Genomic DNA, 26764 nt, shown 5'->3' on the forward strand with positions numbered 1-26764 from the left:
CCAAAGCTCTCCTATAAACGAGGCATAGGCTGACAGGGCACCCACACCCCAGGAGAGGGGAGAGGCCCTTACACAATGCCCCTGCTGATAAGGACGCTGCCCAGACCCTACCACAGCCTCCACAACTGGGACTGGCTTAACACTTAAGTAACTGACAAAGTTTCAATGTGTACCATCTTTCTTGTCTTGTTCACCCAAGTTTAGCAATTGTATGTCACTCTTAGCCTAAATGTACTATGCTTTGCTGTCCACACTGGGCCATGTCACCTGCTACTCACGTCTTGACAGGCCAGCTACCAGGCACTCTCTTGAGCCCTACTACCATTCTCACACTCCCTGTTTATAAGCGTGTAACATAAGCTATTCAACCTATTTTATTTTCTTCTAGTCAATCGTATTATCTAAGCAATCTCTAAATATAAAAAATTGTGCTTGATTTCGCATCTACCCATATGATTCACATGTCTTTTAAGCGTTGAAGGAATGCCTTTGGGGTACCTTGCAACAACATGTTATCAGCTTATGCACAACAAAAATAAAGAATTAAAAAAAAAAAAATAATAATAATAATAATAATAAACTCTATATTCAGTACTAGCAGTATTAATAATAATAATAATAATAATAATAAACTCTATATTCAGTACTAGCAGTAATAATAATAATTATAATAATAATAATAATAATAATAATAAACTCTATATTCAGTACTAGCAGTATTAATAATAATAATGATAATAATAAACTCTATATTCAGTGCTAGCAGTAGTAATAATAATAATAATAATAATAATAATAATAATAAACTCTATATTCAGTACTAGCAGTATTAATAATAATAATAATAATAATAATAATAATAAACTCTATATTCAGTGCTAGCAGTAATAATAATAATAATAATAATAAAAAACTCTATATTCAGTACTAGCAGTATTAATAATTATAATAATAATAATAAACTCTATATTCAGTACTAGCAGTATTAATAATAATAATAATAATATAATAATAAACTCTATATTCAGTACTAGCAGTATTAATAATAATAATAATAATAATAAACTCTATATTCAGTACTAGCAGTAATAATAATAATAATAATAATAATAATAATAATAAACTCTATATTCAGTACTAGCAGTATTAATAATTATAATAATAATAATAAACTCTATATTCAGTACTAGCAGTATTAATAATAATAATAATAATAATATAATAATAATAAACTCTATATTCAGTACTAGCAGTATTAATAATAATAATAATTATAAACTCTATATTCAGTACTAGCAGTATTAATAATAATAATAATAATAAACTCTATATTCAGTACTAGCAGTATTAATAATAATAATAATAATAATAATAAACTCTATATTCAGTACTAGCAGTATTAATAATAATAATAATAATAATAATAATAATAATAATAAAATAAACTCTATATTCAGTGCTAGCAGTATTAATAATAATAATAATAATAATAATAATAATAATAATAATTATAAACTCTATATTCAACCCTAGCAGTATTAATAATAATATTAATAATAATAATAAACTCTATATTCAGTACTAGCAGTATTAATAATAATAATAATAATAAACTCTGTATTCAGTACTAGCAGTATTAATAATAATAATAATAAACTCTATATTCAGTGCTAGCAGTAATAATAATAATAATAATAATAATAAACTCTGTATTCAGTACTAGCAGTATTAATAATAATAATAATAATAATAATAATAAACTCTATATTCAGTGCTAGCAGCATTAATAATAATAATAATAATAATAAACTCTATATTCAGTACTAGCAGTAATAATAATAAATTCTATATTCAGTACTAGCAGTATTAATAATAATAATAATAATAATAATAATCTCTATATTCAGTGCTAACAGTAATAATAATAATAATAATAATAATAAACTCTGTATTCAGTACTAGCAGTATTAATAATAATAATAATAATAAACTCTATATTCAAAACTAGCAGTATTAATAATAATAATAATAATAATAATAATAATAAACTCTATATTCAGTACTAGCAGTAATAATAATAATAATAATAATAATAATAATAAACTATATTCAGTACTTGCAGTATTAATAATAATAATAATAATAAACTCTATATTCAGTACTAGCAGTAATAATAATAATAATATTAATAATAATAATAATAATATTAATAATAATAATAAACTCTATATTCAGTGCTAGCAGTATTAATAATAATAATAATAATAATAAACTCTAATTTCTGGGTTAGGAATCTGGCTCCAGCCTCAGACTCTCACTCTGAGTGTTTGAAGCTAGATTTGGATCGCTGGGCCTCACGGGAGTTGTAGTCCACCTTCCTTGGCTCTGTCTATATAAAGGAAGTGAGAAAGACTACAATTCCCAGAAACCATCTGACAGACACGGAGACACGTTAAACAGCACAATCACTAAAACTCCCAGCTGGCTTTGCGACTGTTTGTGACGTCACACTAAGATGGCTACCGATCTGAAGTCACTCAGACTGAATGGAACGCAAACACGGAAGTGCCGCGACACGCAAACATGGCGTAACTTCCGTCGTATTACTTCCGGTGCGGTACTTCCGGTGTGTCAGAGTGTTTCCTGGGTGAGCTCAGTGCAGCCTCAATCCTGCAGGTAATTTGTGTTTTATTGTCAGTTCTAGAAATACAGGGAAATAATAATAATAATATTAATAATAATAATATATTAATTAATAAATAAACATTGTGCCAGCAATTTATTGTAATATTATTATAGCATCACATATAGCTCTATATTATATTATTATATTATTATAGCATGTCATATAGCTCTATATTATATTATTATATTATTATAGCATCACATATAGCTCTATATTATATTATTATATTATTATAGCATCACATATAGCTCTATATTATATTATTATATTATTATAGCATCACATATAGCTCTATATTATATTATTATATTATTATAGCATCACATATAGCTCTATATTATATTATTATATTATTATAGTATGACATATAGCTCTATATTATATTATTATATTATTATAGTATGACATATAGCTCTATATTATATTATTATATTATTATAGTATGTCATATAGCTCTATATTATATTATTATATTATTATAGTATGACATATAGCTCTATATTATATTATTATATTATTATAGCATGTCATATAGCTCTATATTATATTATTATAGTATGACATATAGCTCTATATTATATTATTATATTATTATAGCATGTCATATAGCTCTATATTATATTATATTATTATAGTATGACATATAGCTCTATATTATATTATTATAGCATGTCATATAGCTCTATATTATATTATTATATTATCATAGTATGTCATATAGCTCTATATTATATTATTATATTATTATAGTATGTCATATAGCTCTATATTATATTATTATATTATTATAGCATGTCATATAGCTCTATATTATATTATTATAGTATGACATATAGCTCTATATTATATTATTATATTATTATAGCATCACATATAGCTCTATATTATATTATTATATTATTATAGTATGTCATATAGCTCTATATTATATTATTATAGTATGACATATAGCTCTATATTATATTATTATATTATTATAGTATGTCATATAGCTCTATATTATATTATTATATTATTATAGTATGTCATATAGCTCTATATTATATTATTATATTATTATAGCATCACATATAGCTCTATATTATATTATTATATTATTATAGCATCACATATAGCTCTATATTATATTATTATATTATTATAGTATGTCATATAGCTCTATATTATATTATTATATTATTATAGTATGTCATATAGCTCTATATTATATTATTATATTATTATAGTATGTCATATAGCTCTATATTATATTATTATATTATTATAGCATCACATATAGCTCTATATTATATTATTATATTATAGCATGTAATATAGCTCTATATTATATTATTATATTATTATAGTATGTCATATAGCTCTATATTATATTATTATATTATTATAGCATCACATATAGCTCTATATTATATTATTATATTATTATAGTATGACATATAGCTCTATATTATATTATTATAGCATGTCATATAGCTCTATATTATATTATTATATTATTATAGTATGACATATAGCTCTATGTTATATCATTATAGCATCACATATAGCTCTATATTATATTATTATAGTATGTCATATAGCTCTATATTATATTATTATATTATTATAGCATCACATATAGCTCTATATTATATTATTATATTATTATAGCATCACATATAGCTCTATTATATTATTATATTATTATAGCATCACATATAGCTCTATATTATATTATTATATTATTATAGCATGACATATAGCACTATATTATATTATTATAGTATGTCATATAGCTCTATATTATATTATTATATTATTATAGTATGTCATATAGCTCTATATTATATTATTATAGTATGTCATATAGCTCTATATTATATTATTATATTATTATAGTATGTCATATAGCTCTATATTATATTATTATATTATTATAGTATGACATATAGCTCTATATTATATTATTATATTATTATAGCATCACATATAGCTCTATATTATATTATTATATTATTATAGCATCACATATAGCTCTATATTATATTATTATAGCATGTCATATAGCTCTATATTATATTATTATATTATTATAGTATGTCATATAGCTCTATATTATATTATTATAGTATGTCATATAGCTCTATATTATATTATTATAGTATGTCATATAGCTCTATATTATATTATTATAGCATGTCATATAGCTCTATATTATATTATTATATTATTATAGTATGTCATATAGCTCTATATTATATTATTATATTATTATAGCATGTCATATAGCTCTATATTATATTATTATATTATTATAGTATGACATATAGCTCTATATTATATTATTATAGTATGTCATATAGCTCTATATTATATTATTATAGTATGTCATATAGCTCTATATTATATTATTATAGCATGTCATATAGCTCTATATTATATTATTATATTATTATAGCATGTCATATAGCTCTATATTATATTATTATATTATTATAGCATGACATATAGCTCTATATTATATTATTATATTATTATAGCATGTCATATAGCTCTATATTATATTATTATATTATTATAGTATGTCATATAGCCCTATATTATATTATTATAGCATGTCATATAGCTCTATATTATATTATTATAGCATGTCATATAGCTCTATATTATATTATTATAGCATCACATATAGCTCTATATTATATTATTATATTATTATAGCATGTCATATAGCTCTATATTATATTATTATATTATTATAGCATGTCATATAGCTCTATATTATATTATTATAGCATGTCATATAGCTCTATATTATATTATTATAGCATGACATATAGCTCTATATTATATTATTATATTATTATAGTATGTCATATAGCTCTATATTATATTATTATATTATTATAGTATGTCATATAGCTCTATATTATATTATTATATTATTATAGTATGACATATAGCCCTATATTATATTATTATATTATTATAGCATGACATATAGCTCTATATTATATTATTATAGCATGTCATATAGCTCTATATTATATTATTATATTATTGTAGTATGTCTTATAGCTCTATATTATATTATTATATTATTATAGCATGTCATATAGCTCTATATTATATTATTATATTATTATAGTATGTCATATAGCTCTATATTATATTATTATATTATTATAGCATGACATATAGCTCTATATTATATTATTATAGCATGTCATATAGCTCTATATTATATTATTATATTATTATAGCATGTCATATAGCTCTATATTATATTATTATATTATTATAGTATGTCATATAGCTCTATATTATATTATTATAGTATGTCATATAGCTCTATATTATATTATTATATTATTATAGTATGACATATAGCTCTATATTATATTATTATAGTATGACATATAGCTCTATATTATATTATTATAGCATGTCATATAGCTCTATATTATATTATTATATTATTATAGTATGACATATAGCTCTATATTATATTATTATATTATTATAGCATCACATATAGCTCTATATTATATTATTATAGCATGTCATATAGCTCTATATTATATTATTATAGCATGTCATATAGCTCTATATTATATTATTATATTATTATAGCATCACATATAGCTCTATATTATATTATTATATTATTATAGTATGACATATAGCTCTATATTATATTATTATATTATTATAGCATCACATATAGCTCTATATTATATTATTATAGTATGACATATAGCTCTATATTATATTATTATAGCATGTCATATAGCTCTATATTATATTATTATATTATTATAGCATGCCATATAGCCCTATATTATATTATTATATTATTATAGTATGACATATAGCTCTATATTATATTATTATATTATTATAGCATGTCATATAGCTCTATATTATATTATTATAGCATGTCATATAGCTCTATATTATATTATTATATTATTATAGTATGTCATATAGCTCTATATTATATTATTATATTATTATAGCATGTCATATAGCCCTATATTATATTATTATAGCATGTCATATAGCTCTATATTATATTATTATATTATTATAGTATGTCATATAGCTCTATATTATATTATTATAGTATGTCATATAGCTCTATATTATATTGTTATAGTATTATAGTATGACATATAGCTCTATATTATATTATTATATTATTATAGTATGTCATATAGCTCTATATTATATTATTATAGCATGTCATATAGCCCTATATTATATTATTATAGCATGTCATATAGCTCTATATTATATTATTATATTATTATAGTATGTCATATAGCTCTATATTATATTATTATAGTATGTCATATAGCTCTATATTATATTATTATAGTATTATAGTATGACATATAGCTCTATTATATTATTATATTATTATAGCATGTCATATAGCTCTATATTATATTATTATTGTATGTCATATAGCTCTATATTATATTATTATAGCATGTCATATAGCTCTATATTATATTATTATATTATTATAGTATGTCATATAGCTCTATATTATATTATTATATTATTATAGTATGGCATATAGCTCTATATTATATTATTATTGTATGTCATATAGCTCTATATTATATTATTATAGTATGTCATATAGCTCTATATTATATTATTATATTATTATAGTATGTCATATAGCTCTATATTATATTATTATAGCATGTCATATAGCTCTATATTATATTATTATAGTATGTCATATAGCTCTATATTATATTATTATAGTATGTCATATAGCTCTATATTATATTATTATATTATTATAGTATGTCATATAGCTCTATATTATATTATTATAGTATGTCATATAGCTCTATATTATATTATTATAGTATGTCATATAGCTCTATATTATATTATTATATTATTATAGTATGTCATATAGCTCTATATTATATTATTATAGTATGTCATATAGCTCTATATTATATTATTATAGTATGTCATATAGCTCTATATTATATTATTATAGCATCACATATAGCTCTATATTATATTATTATAGTATGTCATATAGCTCTATATTATATTATTATATTATTATAGTATGTCATATAGCTCTATATTATATTATTATAGTATGTCATATAGCTCTATATTATATTATTATATTATTATAGCATGTCATATAGCTCTATATTATATTATTATAGTATGTCATATAGCTCTATATTATATTATTATATTATTATAGTATGTCATATAGCTCTATATTATATTATTATAGCATGTCATATAGCTCTATATTATATTATTATAGTATGTCATATAGCTCTATATTATATTATTATTGTATGTCATATAGCTCTATATTATATTATTATAGTATGTCATATAGCTCTATATTATATTATTATATTATTATAGTATGTCATATAGCTCTATATTATATTATTATAGCATGTCATATAGCTCTATATTATATTATTATAGTATGTCATATAGCTCTATATTATATTATTATAGTATGTCATATAGCTCTATATTATATTATTATATTATTATAGTATGTCATATAGCTCTATATTATATTATTATAGTATGACATATAGCTCTATATTATATTATTATAGCATCACATATAGCTCTATATTATATTATTATATTATTATAGCATGTCATATAGCTCTATATTATATTATTATAGCATCACATATAGCTCTATATTATATTATTATATTATTATAGCATGACATATAGCTCTATATTATATTATTATAGCATGTCATATAGCTCTATATTATATTATTATATTATCATAGTATGTCATATAGCTCTATATTATATTATTATATTATTATAGCATGTCATATAGCTCTATATTATATTATTATATTATTATAGCATGTCATATAGCTCTATATTATATTATTATAGTATGACATATAGCTCTATATTATATTATTATATTATTATAGCATCACATATAGCTCTATTATATTATTATATTATTATAGCATGTCATATAGCTCTATATTATATTATATTATTATAGTATGTCATATAGCTCTATATTATATTATTATATTATTATAGCATGTCATATAGCTCTATTATATTATTATAGCATGTCATATAGCTCTATATTATATTATTATAGCATGTCATATAGCTCTATATTATATTATTATAGCATGTCATATAGCTCTATATTATATTATTATATTATTATAGTATGACATATAGCTCTATATTATATTATTATATTATTATAGCATGTCATATAGCTCTATATTATATTATTATAGTATGTCATATAGCTCTATATTATATTATTATAGCATGTCATATAGCTCTATATTATATTATTATAGCATGTCATATAGCTCTATATTATATTATTATAGCATGTCATATAGCTCTATATTATATTATTATATTATTATAGCATCACATATAGCTCTATATTATATTATTATATTATTATAGTATGACATATAGCTCTATATTATATTATTATATTATTATAGCATCACATATAGCTCTATATTATATTATTATAGTATGACATATAGCTCTATATTATATTATTATAGCATGTCATATAGCTCTATATTATATTATTATATTATTATAGCATGCCATATAGCCCTATATTATATTATTATATTATTATAGTATGACATATAGCTCTATATTATATTATTATATTATTATAGCATGTCATATAGCTCTATATTATATTATTATAGCATGTCATATAGCTCTATATTATATTATTATATTATTATAGTATGTCATATAGCTCTATATTATATTATTATATTATTATAGCATGTCATATAGCCCTATATTATATTATTATAGCATGTCATATAGCTCTATATTATATTATTATATTATTATAGTATGTCATATAGCTCTATATTATATTATTATAGTATGTCATATAGCTCTATATTATATTGTTATAGTATTATAGTATGACATATAGCTCTATATTATATTATTATATTATTATAGTATGTCATATAGCTCTATATTATATTATTATAGCATGTCATATAGCCCTATATTATATTATTATAGCATGTCATATAGCTCTATATTATATTATTATATTATTATAGTATGTCATATAGCTCTATATTATATTATTATAGTATGTCATATAGCTCTATATTATATTATTATAGTATTATAGTATGACATATAGCTCTATTATATTATTATATTATTATAGCATGTCATATAGCTCTATATTATATTATTATTGTATGTCATATAGCTCTATATTATATTATTATAGCATGTCATATAGCTCTATATTATATTATTATATTATTATAGTATGTCATATAGCTCTATATTATATTATTATATTATTATAGTATGGCATATAGCTCTATATTATATTATTATTGTATGTCATATAGCTCTATATTATATTATTATAGTATGTCATATAGCTCTATATTATATTATTATATTATTATAGTATGTCATATAGCTCTATATTATATTATTATAGCATGTCATATAGCTCTATATTATATTATTATAGTATGTCATATAGCTCTATATTATATTATTATAGTATGTCATATAGCTCTATATTATATTATTATATTATTATAGTATGTCATATAGCTCTATATTATATTATTATAGTATGTCATATAGCTCTATATTATATTATTATAGTATGTCATATAGCTCTATATTATATTATTATATTATTATAGTATGTCATATAGCTCTATATTATATTATTATAGTATGTCATATAGCTCTATATTATATTATTATAGTATGTCATATAGCTCTATATTATATTATTATAGCATCACATATAGCTCTATATTATATTATTATAGTATGTCATATAGCTCTATATTATATTATTATATTATTATAGTATGTCATATAGCTCTATATTATATTATTATAGTATGTCATATAGCTCTATATTATATTATTATATTATTATAGCATGTCATATAGCTCTATATTATATTATTATAGTATGTCATATAGCTCTATATTATATTATTATATTATTATAGTATGTCATATAGCTCTATATTATATTATTATAGCATGTCATATAGCTCTATATTATATTATTATAGTATGTCATATAGCTCTATATTATATTATTATTGTATGTCATATAGCTCTATATTATATTATTATAGTATGTCATATAGCTCTATATTATATTATTATATTATTATAGTATGTCATATAGCTCTATATTATATTATTATAGCATGTCATATAGCTCTATATTATATTATTATAGTATGTCATATAGCTCTATATTATATTATTATAGTATGTCATATAGCTCTATATTATATTATTATATTATTATAGTATGTCATATAGCTCTATATTATATTATTATAGTATGACATATAGCTCTATATTATATTATTATAGCATCACATATAGCTCTATATTATATTATTATATTATTATAGCATGTCATATAGCTCTATATTATATTATTATAGCATCACATATAGCTCTATATTATATTATTATATTATTATAGCATGACATATAGCTCTATATTATATTATTATAGCATGTCATATAGCTCTATATTATATTATTATATTATCATAGTATGTCATATAGCTCTATATTATATTATTATATTATTATAGCATGTCATATAGCTCTATATTATATTATTATATTATTATAGCATGTCATATAGCTCTATATTATATTATTATAGTATGACATATAGCTCTATATTATATTATTATATTATTATAGCATCACATATAGCTCTATTATATTATTATATTATTATAGCATGTCATATAGCTCTATATTATATTATATTATTATAGTATGTCATATAGCTCTATATTATATTATTATATTATTATAGCATGTCATATAGCTCTATTATATTATTATAGCATGTCATATAGCTCTATATTATATTATTATAGCATGTCATATAGCTCTATATTATATTATTATAGCATGTCATATAGCTCTATATTATATTATTATATTATTATAGTATGACATATAGCTCTATATTATATTATTATATTATTATAGCATGTCATATAGCTCTATATTATATTATTATAGTATGTCATATAGCTCTATATTATATTATTATAGCATGTCATATAGCTCTATATTATATTATTATAGCATGTCATATAGCTCTATATTATATTATTATAGTATGACATATAGCTCTATATTATATTATTATATTATTATAGTATGCCATATAGCTCTATATTATATTATTATAGTATGACATATAGCTCTATATTATATTATTATATTATTATAGCATGTCATATAGCTCTATATTATATTATTATATTATTATAGTATGTCATATAGCTCTATATTATTATAGTATGTCATATAGCTCTATATTATATTATATTATGTCATATAGCTCTATATTATATTATTATAGTATGTCATATAGCTCTATATTATATTATAGTATGTCATATAGCTCTATATTATATTATATTATGTCATATAGCTCTATATTATATTATTATAGTATGTCATATAGCTCTATATTATATTATTATAGTATGTCATATAGCTCTATATTATATTATTATATTATTATAGTATGTCATATAGCTCTATATTATATTATTATATTATTATAGCATGTCATATACCTCTATATTATATTATTATATTATTATAGTATGTCATATAGCTCTATATTATATTATTATAGCATGTCATATAGCTCTATATTATATTATTATAGTATGACATATAGCTCTATATTATATTATTATATTATTATTGTATGTCATATAGCTATATATTATGTTATTATATTATGTCATATAGCTCTATATTATATTATTATATTATGTCATATAGCTCTATATTATATTATTATAGCATGTCATATAGCTCTATATTATATTATTATATTATTATAGTATGACATATAGCTCTATATTATATTATTATAGTATGTCATATAGCTCTATATTATATTATTATATTATTATAGTATGTCATATAGCTCTATATTATATTATTATAGTATGTCATATAGCTCTATATTATATTATTATAGTATGACATATAGCTCTATATTATATTATATTATTATAGTATGTCATATAGCTCTATATTATATTATTATATTATTATAGTATGACATATAGCTCTATATTATATTATATTATTATAGTATGTCATATAGCTCTATATTATATTATTATAGTATGACATATAGCTAATCCAGCCATCCGAGTGAACAGGAACCTTGAGCACCTATCAGGGTATCATTCACTCTCTAAAGGGATTTTCTAGGGCAAATATTAATTATAAACCCTCCTCTCTTCCTCCTCTCCTACCACTTTACTACACCTGGTGCCCATGAAGGCACCATTCCACCTTTTCTGCATAACCCTGTCAGTTTATCATGCATATATTGATTAGGTGGATATCAGGGATCTGATGGTTAGGACGAGAGGTTTGATTTATTCATTTACCGCTACCGATTGCCTGACGGCGGCAATCATAAGTAAGAATAGTGACCTTGCTCTATATAAACATTCACGTCTGCACCCTGAGGGAGATGCGCCTTGATCTGACGTTTTTCTAGTTGGATGACGGTCCTCATCCCCTCTGTCCCTTTACCAAACCGATACCAGGCAACTTGTGTCTCTTCTACATTGCCTATTACCGCCTTTTACCTCCGGTTAGAGACCTGGTTTTGGAATCTTTGTGATATATGTACCATAATGTCGCACCCAGTGTCACCTATCTCCTGTATATATATATTATCTATATAAACCGGCCATTATACATGGTTAGAGATTGATTTATGACACTCTTGCGTTACTGTATGACATTATTGCTTTCCAAAAGAGACCTACTTTTGGATATATTCCGTTACTGTAGCATATCGGTATTTCCTGTCTAGATAATATTATTGCCACTACGAGATACCTTTCACACTACTCCTTATCGTTGCCTACTACATTTGTCGCTGAGCTATTGGAGCATTCCTTCATATCGATTATTAGACACCTCTTTGGCAATTGTTACCGGCATACAGACTTATCACGATAGGAGCATCGTATCGCCATTCAGGCGTCAATAGGGCATTAGTACCCGCATTTATTATTATTTAGCTTTTATTTGACACACCTCTTTCTTATCATTCTTCTTTCTACCTTTTTCGTCTAAAGTTTTTCGTTATTTTCACCCCATTCCAATAAAGGTTATTTTTAACTGTTTTTTCTACATTGTAATGCACCCATTACGTTATACCTTATAGGACAGATCCTTCTTTTCTTTGTCTCATACTTACCATAAGGGTTACCCCCTGCTCTGTCCTTTTTGATTGATCCGCCCACCCTTATCATTTTTCTATTATTATAGTATGTCATATAGCTCTATATTATATTATTATAGTATGTCATATAGCTCTATATTATATTATTATAGTGTGTCATATAGCTCTATATTATATTATTATAGTGTGTCATATAGCTCTATATTATATTATTATAGTATGTCATATAGCTCTATATTATATTATTATATTATTATAGTATGTCATATAGCTCTATATTATATTGTAGGCCTAGAATATATGGAGACCTGCTGCTGCTTCTTATAACATTCTGTATCACTCTATATCAGACAGCCACTAGAGGGACTTCCGGGTTCTTAAAAACACCAAAAGTGTTTTAAACGACGATAGATGTCCTCACTCTATTCTTGAGGACCTCCAGCGTCGCCGGAATCCCCATAATAAAGCATTTAAAAATGCTTTCCTATGGGGAGTATTAATGCGCGCACCCGCGGCCATTGCCACACATGTGCATTAGGTCTCCCTTACTGGCTGACGTTGGCGGGAGAGGAGCGTGGGATTCAGGTAAGTCAATGAAAGGGATTTAACCCCTTCAGCAACATGGGGTGGGAGGTAGGGAGAGAGGCACTGCAGGATTCTTCTGTGCAAGGAAAACGAGTTTGTTTTCCTGCCACTGGAGAGTTCCTTTAGGGTCCTGGAGTGGCCTAACAAGTCTCCAGACTTTAATCTCATTAAAAATCTGTGGAGGGAACTGAAGGTTCGAGTTGCCAAACGTCAGTCTCAAAACCTTAATGACTTGGAGAGGCTCTGCAAACAGGAGTGGGACAATATCCCTCCTGAGAGTATCCCTCCACCAAGTACTAAATCGAAGGGGTCAAGTACTTATTTCACTCATTGACATGCAAATCAATTTATAACTTTTTTTTACATGTTTTTCTGGTTTTAAAAAAAAAATTATTCTGTCTCTCACTGTTAAAATACACCTACCATTAAAATTATAGACTGATTATTTATTTGTAAGTGCACAAACGTTAAAAATCAGCAGGGCATCAAATACGTTTTTCCCTCACTGTATGTCAAATAGGTGTATAATATTATAGTATGCCATATAACTGTATATTATATTATTATAGTATGTCACTGTAAAGAAACTACCCATGTTATTTTGGTACTTTCGTTTTTTTCCTGTTCGGTACATAAAACTACAGAACACTGACCACCCCCTGGCTCATTTACTTCAAAGCAAACCGATTTGTGATCTCACTGTGTGGCTGCTGCTCGTAGAGTCGAATGCCACGTGCAAGAGAAAATGGTGGCCATCTTGTTTTCACGAACGGAGGTAGCTGTACTTGGTTGTCGAGTGTCTGGAATCAAAATCGGACACTCAACTTCCCGAACACCAGTCAAACTTCATGAACGCCTGCTTCCTTTCACAGACCAGCCAGGAGAACGCTATTTGGTAGATTTGTTCCCTCGAACTAGGGGAACAAACGCCATCTATGAGTCAGAGAATTATTTCTATTTTTATACTTGTCCAAATGGACCGAACGCACAGCCCAATTTCATGGAACTACTTCTGGGCTCCTGCATCGTGTTCGGTCGGTCAAATTAATACCTCCATGTAACTTTTGAACCCCTTGTACCGATCTGGGTGATTTTTAAATATGTTGGTCCCACTGATCTGAGCTATCAGAGCATATGTTTTTTATGAGGTTTCCATGGAGTTTGGGGTACTTTCTAAGATTTATGAAAATGTATGAGATAATTGAGTTAATAAATTGCTTGACTCAATTATCTCCCCAGTACAGGGGAAGATTATATTACTGTATGTTGGAGTGTCCTGGACCTGAGAGCCAATGGACTTACATAATGTATTTTGTCACTGTCCCCTCTCAAGTCCAGTGGGGAATGCCCCTTGAATATGTCAACTGAAACCCTGATGTTTGGGTACCTGCCTACTTTGCTGGGAGAAACTACTCGGAGGCTGTAGAATACTCTGGAGATGCGTTCGAATCAACACCCGAAAATAGGCGAATGGGTATCTTTCATACCAGCGTTCATTACAGTCATATAGCTGTATATTATATTCTTATAGTATGTCATATAGATGTATATTATATTATTATTAGCGATGCACCGAAATTTCAGTCGAAAATGGGTCCAATCTGCTGAAAATTACACCCCTCCTTCCCCCGCGTGTGCAGATATCCCAACTCTCCCGCAATCTACTAGCATGTGAGCAGCCTGCTTGTTACCATGATAACAGTGGAAGCCATGAGCTCAGTATGTGGCACGGAGGGAGGGGAGAGAAGCGTATGCGCGGAATGACGCTGTAGCCTGACTGATTGAACCCAGTGATGACGCAGTTCCGCTTGTATTCTTCCACAGCCAGAGAGTGACAGGTGCCGGTACCGGGAGGCAGCCAGTGCGTCCCCAGGAACATGGCATGCACCCTGCTGGAGTTCTGCTGCTTCTAAGATACCAGGCCTGTCCGAGATTTCCTGTTCCCAGAGCTCCACAAGGAGAAGTAGAGCTCGGGTGAGTGATGTGGCCAGTGGAGCTCAGTTATACACTCTGCCAGGGACAGTGTCCCTGTATGTGTGTCATTTATACTAATAAATACAGTGTATACACAGCTCACAGCTTGTGTACTGCATGGGATGTGTACTCTGTGTTTAGCTATAGAATGCAGTGTGTACTCGGTTGTGACAGACCTCCCAGTCGGTGGATTATTGCTAGAGATGTGTTTCTCTGTTTATTCGACCTTTTCCCCTTTATTCGTCTGTTTCCCTGGTTTATTTAGTTCAACTGAACAATCTACTGAAAGACCCAGCGGAAGTGTGCTGCTTGTTAACCTTTTTAAACTCTTTTCACACTGTGGTTAACAGCAGACACTTCCATCTCCCAAACGGTTGGCTGGGTGGTCGTCGTTTGTATGTACGAACACGTGGTGGCGGCCATCTTGGAAGTTGAACCTAGCCAGCGGTGTTTTGTCGTTGTGCGTCTGGAACTATTATCGGGCATACAAACACACGAACACCGCTGGGACTTCCATACAACGAACAGGTCGACTTCCAATCACACGAACGAGGCGGCGTTCGGTAGTTTGAAAGACACGAACTAATGACCTTGTATGAACGGATCCTCGACCAGTTAACATGTGTATTTCGTATATTTGGGTATCCCTGAAAGAGACTGACCGCACAGCCTGATTTCATGGAACTGTTTTGGGCAGACGCCTCGTGTGCCGTCGGTCAATCTTAGACCTGGTGGCGTTTCGGCTCCTTTCGTGGGATCCGAGTGCATTCGACATATGTTGGGCGCTCAGATCTCAGCTACCTCAGGATATAGGACTCGAGGGGGTACCCCACTGTTAAAATTTATTTTGAGGTGTTTTAAGATTGTAATTCCTGGACCTGAAGGGTAATGTAATTATGTCCTTGCTTCTACCGCGGAGACCCTTCAGGTCCAGTGGGGAATGCCCCTGGAAAATGTTGTCAGGAAACCCCTTGCATGGGGACTTATATAAAAGCCAGCCTGTGGCACTCATTAAATCAGTTCATGCTTGACCCTCAACACAGAGCCTCGTCTTGTGCTTAGGGGGAAACTTCTTCAATATTCCAGTTAGCGCTTGGGATTATTCGGTAGTAGACTTCATACTTGGGGGAAAGAACATTCTTTGGCGGCGTACACAACTCTCTATAGGATCTTGGAGGCGAAAGGCTGTAGCAAGACAGGGCGGTAGTTGGATGTGGAATTAGGATCAAGGTTGGGCTTTTTCAGAATCAGGGTTAAGGTTGCATGTTTGAAATGTAGAGGAAATATGCCAGAGGAGAGGGAGAGATTGAAAATTTTAGTGAGAGGCAGAGCAAGAGAAGGAGACAAAGTGCGGATGAGATACGAGGGAATAGGTGATGGGAGGGCTGAAGCAGAGCAGAAACCTCTTCTGCTGTAGTGGGATATAAAACCACTGTCTCTAATTACAATCTGTGGTTGCTTTGATTTCAAGAGGCCCAGAGCATCGTGGTAAACCATGAATGACAGGAAATGGGTGACTGAAAAGATCTTGCATCTAACCTTGGAGATCATCTACCTGCTGACTGGAGAGGTGAGGGATCCGGGATGAAGGTAAATTTCACCTAAAAGTAATTCTGCTTCTCTCTTTCCCCAGATTTTGTAATTAAAGGCTTACTCCATGCATCATAATGCCAGGAGTATCCTGTCCCTGTTTCCAGGTAATGGGGATACTTTAGATAATTCAATTACATTCAATATCGGACTAATCAAATTTTGTTGGTATTTAGAATCCTCCAAATTCTGAAAATAATGAAAACTGGAGATTTCCGAAGAAATTGATCCACATATTTTCATGTCCATTCGCTTTCATTCAGAAAGCAAATACGAGGTTTGTCCATTAGGCATCTGAAACGGCAAAATAGGAAAAGGGCTTTTTGTTTTCCTTAATTTTGATTTTATTAGCCAGTTATTAGATAGCGCTCTATTTTGGCACTCTTATGTGGGAGTGCTCTATTTAGGATACCAAATCAGGGCGCTGTTTAATACTGCACACATACAGTGTCGTTTACCCTGCATGCAGAAAGCCAAATACCCGTCCATTTAACCATGCATGCACATTGTTACAAATACTCTAACCCATACATGCACACAGTCACATAGTTATTTACCCATACATGCACACAGTCACATACACTGTCATATTACCCACGCATGCAGTTATTTACCCATACATGCAGACAGTCACATACACTGTCATATTACCCACGCATGCAGTTATTTGCACATACATGCAGACAGTCACATACACTGTCATATTACCCACGCATGCCGTTATTTACCCATACATGCACACAGTCACATACACTGTCATATTACCCACGCATGCAGTTATTTACCCATACATGCAGACAGTCACATACACTGTCATATTACCCACGCATGCAGTTATTTACCCATACATGCACACAGTCACATACACTGTCATATTACCCACGCATGCAGTTATTTACCCATACATGCAGACAGTCACATACACTGTCATATTACCCACGCATGCAGTTATTTACCCATACATGCACACAGTCACATACACTGTCATATTACCCACGCATGCAGTTATTTGCACATACATGCACACAGTCACATACACTGTCATATTACCCACGCATGCAGTTATTTACCCATACATGCACACAGTCACATACACTGTCATATTACCCACGCATGCAGTTATTTGCACATACATGCACACAGTCACATACACTGTCATATTACCCACGCATGCAGTTATTTACCCATACATGCACACAGTCACATACACTGTCATATTACCCATGCATGCAGTTATTTGCACATACATGCAGACAGTCACATACACTGTCATATTACCCACGCATGCAGTTATTTACCCATACATGCACACAGTCACATACACTGTCATATTACCCATGCATGCAGTTATTTACCCATACATGCACACAGTCACATACACTGTCATATTACCCACGCATGCAGTTATTTACCCATACATGCACACAGTCACATACACTGTCATATTACCCATACATGCAGACAGTCACATACACTGTCATATTACCCATGCATGCAGTTATTTACCCATACATGCACACAGTCACATACACTGTCATATTACCCACGCATGCAGTTATTTGCACATACATGCACACAGTCACATACACTGTCATATTACCCACGCATGCAGTTATTTACCCATACATGCACACAGTCACATACACTGTCATATTACCCACGCATGCAGTTATTTACCCATACATGCACACAGTCACATACACTGTCATATTACCCACGCATGCAGTTATTTACCCATACATGCACACAGTCACATACACTGTCATATTACCCACGCATGCAGTTATTTACCCATACATGCACACAGTCACATACACTGTCATATTACCCATGCATGCAGTTATTTACCCATACATGCACACAGTCACATACACTGTCATATTACCCACGCATGCAGTTATTTACCCATACATGCACACAGTCACATACACTGTCATATTACCCATGCATGCAGTTATTTACCCATACATGCACACAGTCACATACACTGTCATATTACCCACGCATGCAGTTATTTACCCATACATGCACACAGTCACATGCACTGTCATATTACCCATGCATGCAGTTATTTGCACATACATGCAGACAGTCACATACACTGTCATATTACCCATGCATGCAGTTATTTGCACATACATGCACACAGTCACATAGTTATTTACCCATACATGCACACAGTCACATACACTGTCATATTACCCACGCATGCCGTTATTTACCCATACATGCACACAGTCACATACACTGTCATATTACCCATGCATGCAGTTATTTGCACATACATGCACACAGTCACATAGTTATTTACCCATACATGCACACAGTCACATACACTGTCATATTACCCACGCATGCCGTTATTTACCCATACATGCACACAGTCACATGCACTGTCATATTACCCACGCATGCAGTTATTTGCACATACATGCAGACAGTCACATACACTGTCATATTACCCACGCATGCAGTTATTTGCACATACATGCACACAGTCACATACACTGTCATATTACCCACGCATGCAGTTATTTACCCATACATGCACACAGTCACATACACTGTCATATTACCCATGCATGCAGTTATTTACCCATACATGCACACAGTCACATACACTGTCATATTACCCACGCATGCAGTTATTTACCCATACATGCACACAGTCACATACACTGTCATATTACCCATGCATGCAGTTATTTACCCATACATGCACACAGTCACATACACTGTCATATTACCCACGCATGCCGTTATTTACCCATACATGCACACAGTCACATGCACTGTCATATTACCCACGCATGCAGTTATTTGCACATACATGCACACAGTCACATACACTGTCATATTACCCACGCATGCAGTTATTTACCCATACATGCACACAGTCACATACACTGTCATATTACCCATGCATGCAGTTATTTACCCATACATGCACACAGTCACATACACTGTCATATTACCCACGCATGCAGTTATTTACCCATACATGCACACAGTCACATACACTGTCATATTACCCATGCATGCAGTTATTTACCCATACATGCACACAGTCACATACACTGTCATATTACCCACGCATGCAGTTATTTACCCATACATGCACACAGTCACATACACTGTCATATTACCCATGCATGCAGTTATTTGCACATACATGCAGACAGTCACATACACTGTCATATTACCCACGCATGCAGTTATTTACCCATACATGCACACAGTCACATACACTGTCATATTACCCATGCATGCAGTTATTTGCACATACATGCACACAGTCACATAGTTATTTACCCATACATGCACACAGTCACATACACTGTCATATTACCCACGCATGCCGTTATTTACCCATACATGCACACAGTCACATACACTGTCATATTACCCATGCATGCAGTTATTTGCACATACATGCAGACAGTCACATACACTGTCATATTACCCATGCATGCAGTTATTTACCCATACATGCACACAGTCACATACACTGTCATATTACCCATGCATTCAGTTATTTGCACATACATGCACACAGTCACATAGTTATTTACCCATACATGCACACAGTCACATACACTGTCATATTACCCACGCATGCCGTTATTTACCCATACATGCACACAGTCACATGCACTGTCATATTACCCATGCATGCAGTTATTTGCACATACATGCAGACAGTCACATACACTGTCATATTACCCACGCATGCAGTTATTTGCACATACATGCAGACAGTCACATACACTGTCATATTACCCACGCATGCAGTTATTTGCACATACATGCACACAGTCACATACACTGTCATATTACCCACGCATGCAGTTATTTACCCATACATGCAGACAGTCACATACACTGTCATATTACCCACGCATGCCGTTATTTACCCATACATGCACACAGTCACATACACTGTCATATTACCCACGCATGCAGTTATTTACCCATACATGCACACAGTCACATACACTGTCATATTACCCACGCATGCAGTTATTTGCACATACATGCACACAGTCACATACACTGTCATATTACCCACGCATGCCGTTATTTACCCATACATGCACACAGTCACATGCACTGTCATATTACCCACGCATGCAGTTATTTGCACATACATGCAGACAGTCACATGCACTGTTGTTTACCTATGTGTGCAGTGTAGCGCACTAATTTGGTATCTTTATAAAGGACAATAAGAGTACCAAGCTAGGGAAGCTATATATACTAAACCGCTCCCGATAGGGAATAACAGGTTTGCTCTCTTACCTCTCTTCTTGCCACGACTGTGCTCCTCTGACTTGTGACTACTCTGCAGAAGCCACTTCAAATCCCTTACGTGGTCTTGGGGCTTGGAGTAACACTTTTAGGAGACATTAACTCTTTTAATCAGCTCTAAGAAAACTGACAAAATGTTCATGAAATTAGAGGAACACATTGACTCCTATGTGATCCTTAAAGAGGTTGCGAAGAATAGAAATAGTGGGTCAGGGACATCTGACATTGAAGGAAAAGCAGATACCTGATCGGATAACCAGATCTACCGACAACGTTGGTGTGGAAAACCCTTTTTTTAGGAGGTTGAGATATAACCGGGAATTCTAGGAGAAGGGAGACAAAGGAAATGAGTAGATTTCCAGGATATGTTCTGCCTCTTTGGAAGGTAGATTTTTTTTATTCTAAGTAAAGTTTAATGGTCATTCACTAGTCACAATATTATATATAATATCATTCTTTGTTAGCGAAAATAGAAGCATGATCAGCTTACAAAACAGGGTATCCGCCTTCTTTTCATTATAATAGGAGAGTACATGTAGAGCAGCAAAGGATGATAGGGAAGTGTGTGCTGGAAATCCTTGCATTGCATAAAGCTAATACTCTCCTTCACATTTCTGTTTCTCAATATTAAGGATCTCATGGTTGTAAAGAAGATCAGTAATCATGACTCGCCCAGAAGCAATCCACATGGATCGGAGGGGTCACACAGGACATTTATCTCCAGCATCCTACTTCCACCTCCTTCCCTGATCCATGAGAGAAACAATAATCAGAAGATCCTGGAACTGACCAATCAGATCATTGAGCTGCTGACTGGAGAGGTGAGGCTGCTGGGAATGGGACATCATACAGTAAAACCAAGGGATGTGTCTGGATGGTGACTGTATTACTGTGTGTATCAGGTTCCTATACGGTGTGATGATGTCACGGTCTATTTCTCCATGGAAGAGTGGGAGTATATAGAAGGACACAAGGATCTCTACAAAGACATAATAAATGAGAACCACCAGTCACTGGGTAAGAAAATATTTAATCGCTGTTTACTCAGTATAATATTATAACAAATATACACAATGACTATCTTACTTTTACTTGAAATGATTTACCAACTCCTATTGTGCATTTTCTTCCAACAGATAAATGTATACCTGATGGATTGTACACACCACTTGCTACAAGTAAAACTGTAACTAAAACCAATGATGGTAAAGCATCTATTGTAATCAACCAAGCAAAGCAAAGCGAGATTAAATCGGTAACATTCATGTCACAAGAATCTTTGCCATGTGAAGGAGGCAATCTCACAGACATTTGTACACTCACAGAACATCCACAGAAAGAATATCCATCTACTCATAGTAAGGAGGAACCAGCCTTGTGTGAAGAAGGCAATCTCACAGACATTTGTACACTCACAGAACATCCACAGAAAGAATATCCATCTTCTTATATTAAGGAGGAACCAGCCACATGTGAAGAAGGCAATCTCACAGACATTTCTACACCCACCGAACATCCACAGACAGAATATCCATCCAATCATATTAAGGAGGAACCAGCCTCATGTGAAGAAGGGAATCTCACAGACATTTCTACACTCTCTGAACATCCACAGATAGAATATCCATCTCTTCATATTAAGGAGGAACCAGACTCCTGTGAAGAAGGAAATCTTACTGACATTTCTACACCCACCAAACATACTGAGACATATGCTTCAGTACATTTTAAGGAAGATTCTTCTTTACATGAGTATGGTTTTGTCACAGATTCTCTCTCAGAACAAACACACAGAGTACATCCACCAAGTAGGACTGATGAATGCTCTACCGGTGGAATAGAAAATCTCACAGTTGCTGAGAAGTATACTGTTATATCTGATTCATCTGAATATAGGGAGAATTTTACTCAGGTGACTCAAACTAGGAAAAATCAATATGATTGCCTTGAATGTGGGAAATGTTTTTTACATCCATCAAGATTGGTTTTACATAAAAGGATTCACACAGGGGAAAAACCTTTTAAATGCACTGAATGTGGGAAAGGATTTACCCAAAAATCAAATCTTAATAAGCATAAAATTATTCACACAGGAGAAAAACCCTTTAAATGCACAGAATGTGGGAAATGTTTTAACCTAAAGCAGGATCTTATCAGACATCAACGGATTCACACTGGAAAAGAAATGTTTAAATGTACTGAATGTGAAAAATGCTTTAATCTAAAGAAGGATCTAATCATTCATCAGCGGATCCACAAAGGAGAAAAAAACGAATGTGGTAAACGTGTAATTCCAAAGCAGGATCTTATTGGGCATCAGAGAATACGCAAAGAAGAAAAGTCATTTCAATGTACAGAGTGTGGGAAATGCTTTAATTTACAATCTAATCTAAATAGACATAAAATTATTCACACAGGAGAAAAACCCTTTAAATGCACAGAATGTGGGAAATGCTTTAACCTAAAGCAGGATCTTATCAGACATCAACGGATTCACACACGAAAAAAAACATTTATATGTACTGAATGTGAAAAATGTTTTCATGCAAAGAGCGATCTGGCCATTCATCAGCGTATTCACAAAGGAGAGAAACCACTTAAATGCACTGCGTGTGGGAAATGTTTCAATTTGCGATATAATCTTAATAGGCATCAAATTGTTCACAAACGAGAAAAAAACATTTAAATGCACTACATGTGAGAAACGTTTTATTGGAAAGCAGGATCTTCTCAGGCAAAGGTTTAAAAATATCAGGAAGTATTTCTTTACTGAGAGGGTAGTGGATGCGTGGTAGAGGTTAACACAGTAAAGGAGTTTAAGCATGCGTGGGAACGGCATAATGTTATCCTAACTATAAGATAAGGCCAGGGAATAATGAAAGTATTTAGAAAATTGGGCAGACTAGATGGGCCGAATGGCCCTTCTCAGTCTCTCCGCTCTGCCCGTCACCTTCTCCTGTCTGCTGCTGTACGGCCAACTCACGCTGGCAGGACAGCTCCCTTCCTTTGATATAGCCTGGCTACCACCATCAGACTCACGCCTAGTCTTCAATCGTTTAAAAAGTGCCTTAAAACCCATCTCTTCAGGAAACTGTATGGCATCCCAGGCAATGTTTATTGACACACATGTACCAGTAGATCAAAGCCACATATAATGTTAACTGCAAGTGCCGACATAGACATACCTGTATAGACATACAGGAGTGTCCAGAACCAAGAATATCAGCCATTATGGGAGTGAAGGTTTGTTTTTGTTCTAAGATACACCAGTGCCACATATCGTATTATGAACAGGCGCCAACATGGACTTCGAATCAGGTTACTGTAGATGTACTGAAGTGTAATATTAAGGCAGATTTCATATAGTTAGTTTAGCCATCGAATGCTCTCTTTTCTAGAATGCAAACACAATACATGCAAGACTTGCCTATATGCTCATTAATAAACCTAAACGTTCCATTTGCTATAAAGAAACCCCCTACTAAGTAACAAATTAACAGAGATAATAGAAATAACAGTAAACTCCCATAGTTATATTAACCTGTAATCTAGACCACTGATACTTGTCTGAGAAATGACAAAAATAAACTTAGCAGCCAGGATAAATTAACCTTCCCCCCGCCCCCCACCTCTCTGCATGTGGGCAGAATGATTGGAAGCTGTAAGGCGGACCTTTACAATTAGTTTGTTCTCTTATGTTGATACAGATTACTTTTTGTATTAATGTATGCTTGAGTTTTGTGATAATAAAGGATGTAATTTTTTTTTTAAATCTCTAAATCTGTAAAAATAAAATATTGTTTATAATTTAAAGAGTTTTCTTGCAAATGAACCCGTTAACGCCGTTACGACGTTCTATTCCGTCACGCTTTAAGTGGGCTTCAAAGCCGTTGCGGCGGCTTAGAACGCCGCAACGGCTTTGAGCCCTGGAGCGCCCGGGTTACTTACCTTCCCGGCGCTCCGCTTCGGGAGGACTGCCTCACAGCCCAGGCAGCCTCCCCACGGCAAATCAGGCCCCCGGGGGCCATGTGATCGCTCTCAAAGAGCGATCACATGGCCCCCTATAGCTGGCTGTGGATCTGCCAGCAGGGGGACTGTCTAAAATATCAGACAGTCCCCCTGCTGGTGGGAAGTAATAAAAAAAATAATTTACACATGTGTAAAATCAAAGAAATATATTTCTATATATAAGCACATATATTAGTATTAAAATACACTTAGAATGACGTAACATAGATATAATATATATATATTATATATATAAAAGATATATACACATATATTATATATATAAATAGGTATAATTACAATAA

The 26764-nt window shown here is 30.6% G+C and overlaps 1 protein-coding gene across 3 annotated transcripts; it reads left to right on the forward strand.

Moving 5' to 3' along the window:
• Positions 1-2616: 2616 nt before the first annotated feature.
• LOC134575190 (zinc finger protein 383-like) lies at positions 2617-25242 on the forward strand. Of its 3 annotated transcripts, none has more exons than XM_063434430.1 (5): positions 2617-2676; positions 18025-18123; positions 23084-23272; positions 23354-23468; positions 23588-25242. In XM_063434430.1, the coding sequence occupies exons 2-5, from the start codon at positions 18049-18051 to the stop codon at positions 25135-25137; spliced, it is 1929 nt and encodes a 642-aa protein (XP_063290500.1). In that variant the 5' UTR covers positions 2617-2676; positions 18025-18048; the 3' UTR covers positions 25138-25242. The 3 variants fall into 3 exon arrangements, with proteins under 3 accessions (XP_063290500.1, XP_063290501.1, XP_063290502.1); XM_063434431.1 differs by lacking the exon at positions 2617-2676 and adding an exon at positions 16236-16553; XM_063434432.1 differs by lacking the exon at positions 2617-2676 and having other exon boundaries at positions 17915-18143.
• The last annotated feature ends 1522 nt before the right edge of the window (positions 25243-26764 follow it).

This window comes from Pelobates fuscus, chromosome 10 (assembly GCF_036172605.1).
Source record: "Pelobates fuscus isolate aPelFus1 chromosome 10, aPelFus1.pri, whole genome shotgun sequence".
NCBI lineage: Eukaryota > Metazoa > Chordata > Amphibia > Anura > Pelobatidae > Pelobates > Pelobates fuscus.

What these genes read in the sequence shown, in the direction of transcription:
- LOC134575190 (XM_063434430.1), top strand. Translation starts at nt 18,049, where the DNA reads ATGAATGACAGGAAATGGGTGACTGAAAAGATCTTGCATCTAACCTTG. An exon ending in TCTACCTGCTGACTGGAGAG is followed by an intron (nt 18,124 to 23,083) that starts GTGAGGGATCCG and finishes CTCAATATTAAG; the next exon opens with GATCTCATGGTTGTAAAGAA. An exon ending in TTGAGCTGCTGACTGGAGAG is followed by an intron (nt 23,273 to 23,353) that starts GTGAGGCTGCTG and finishes TGTGTGTATCAG; the next exon opens with GTTCCTATACGGTGTGATGA.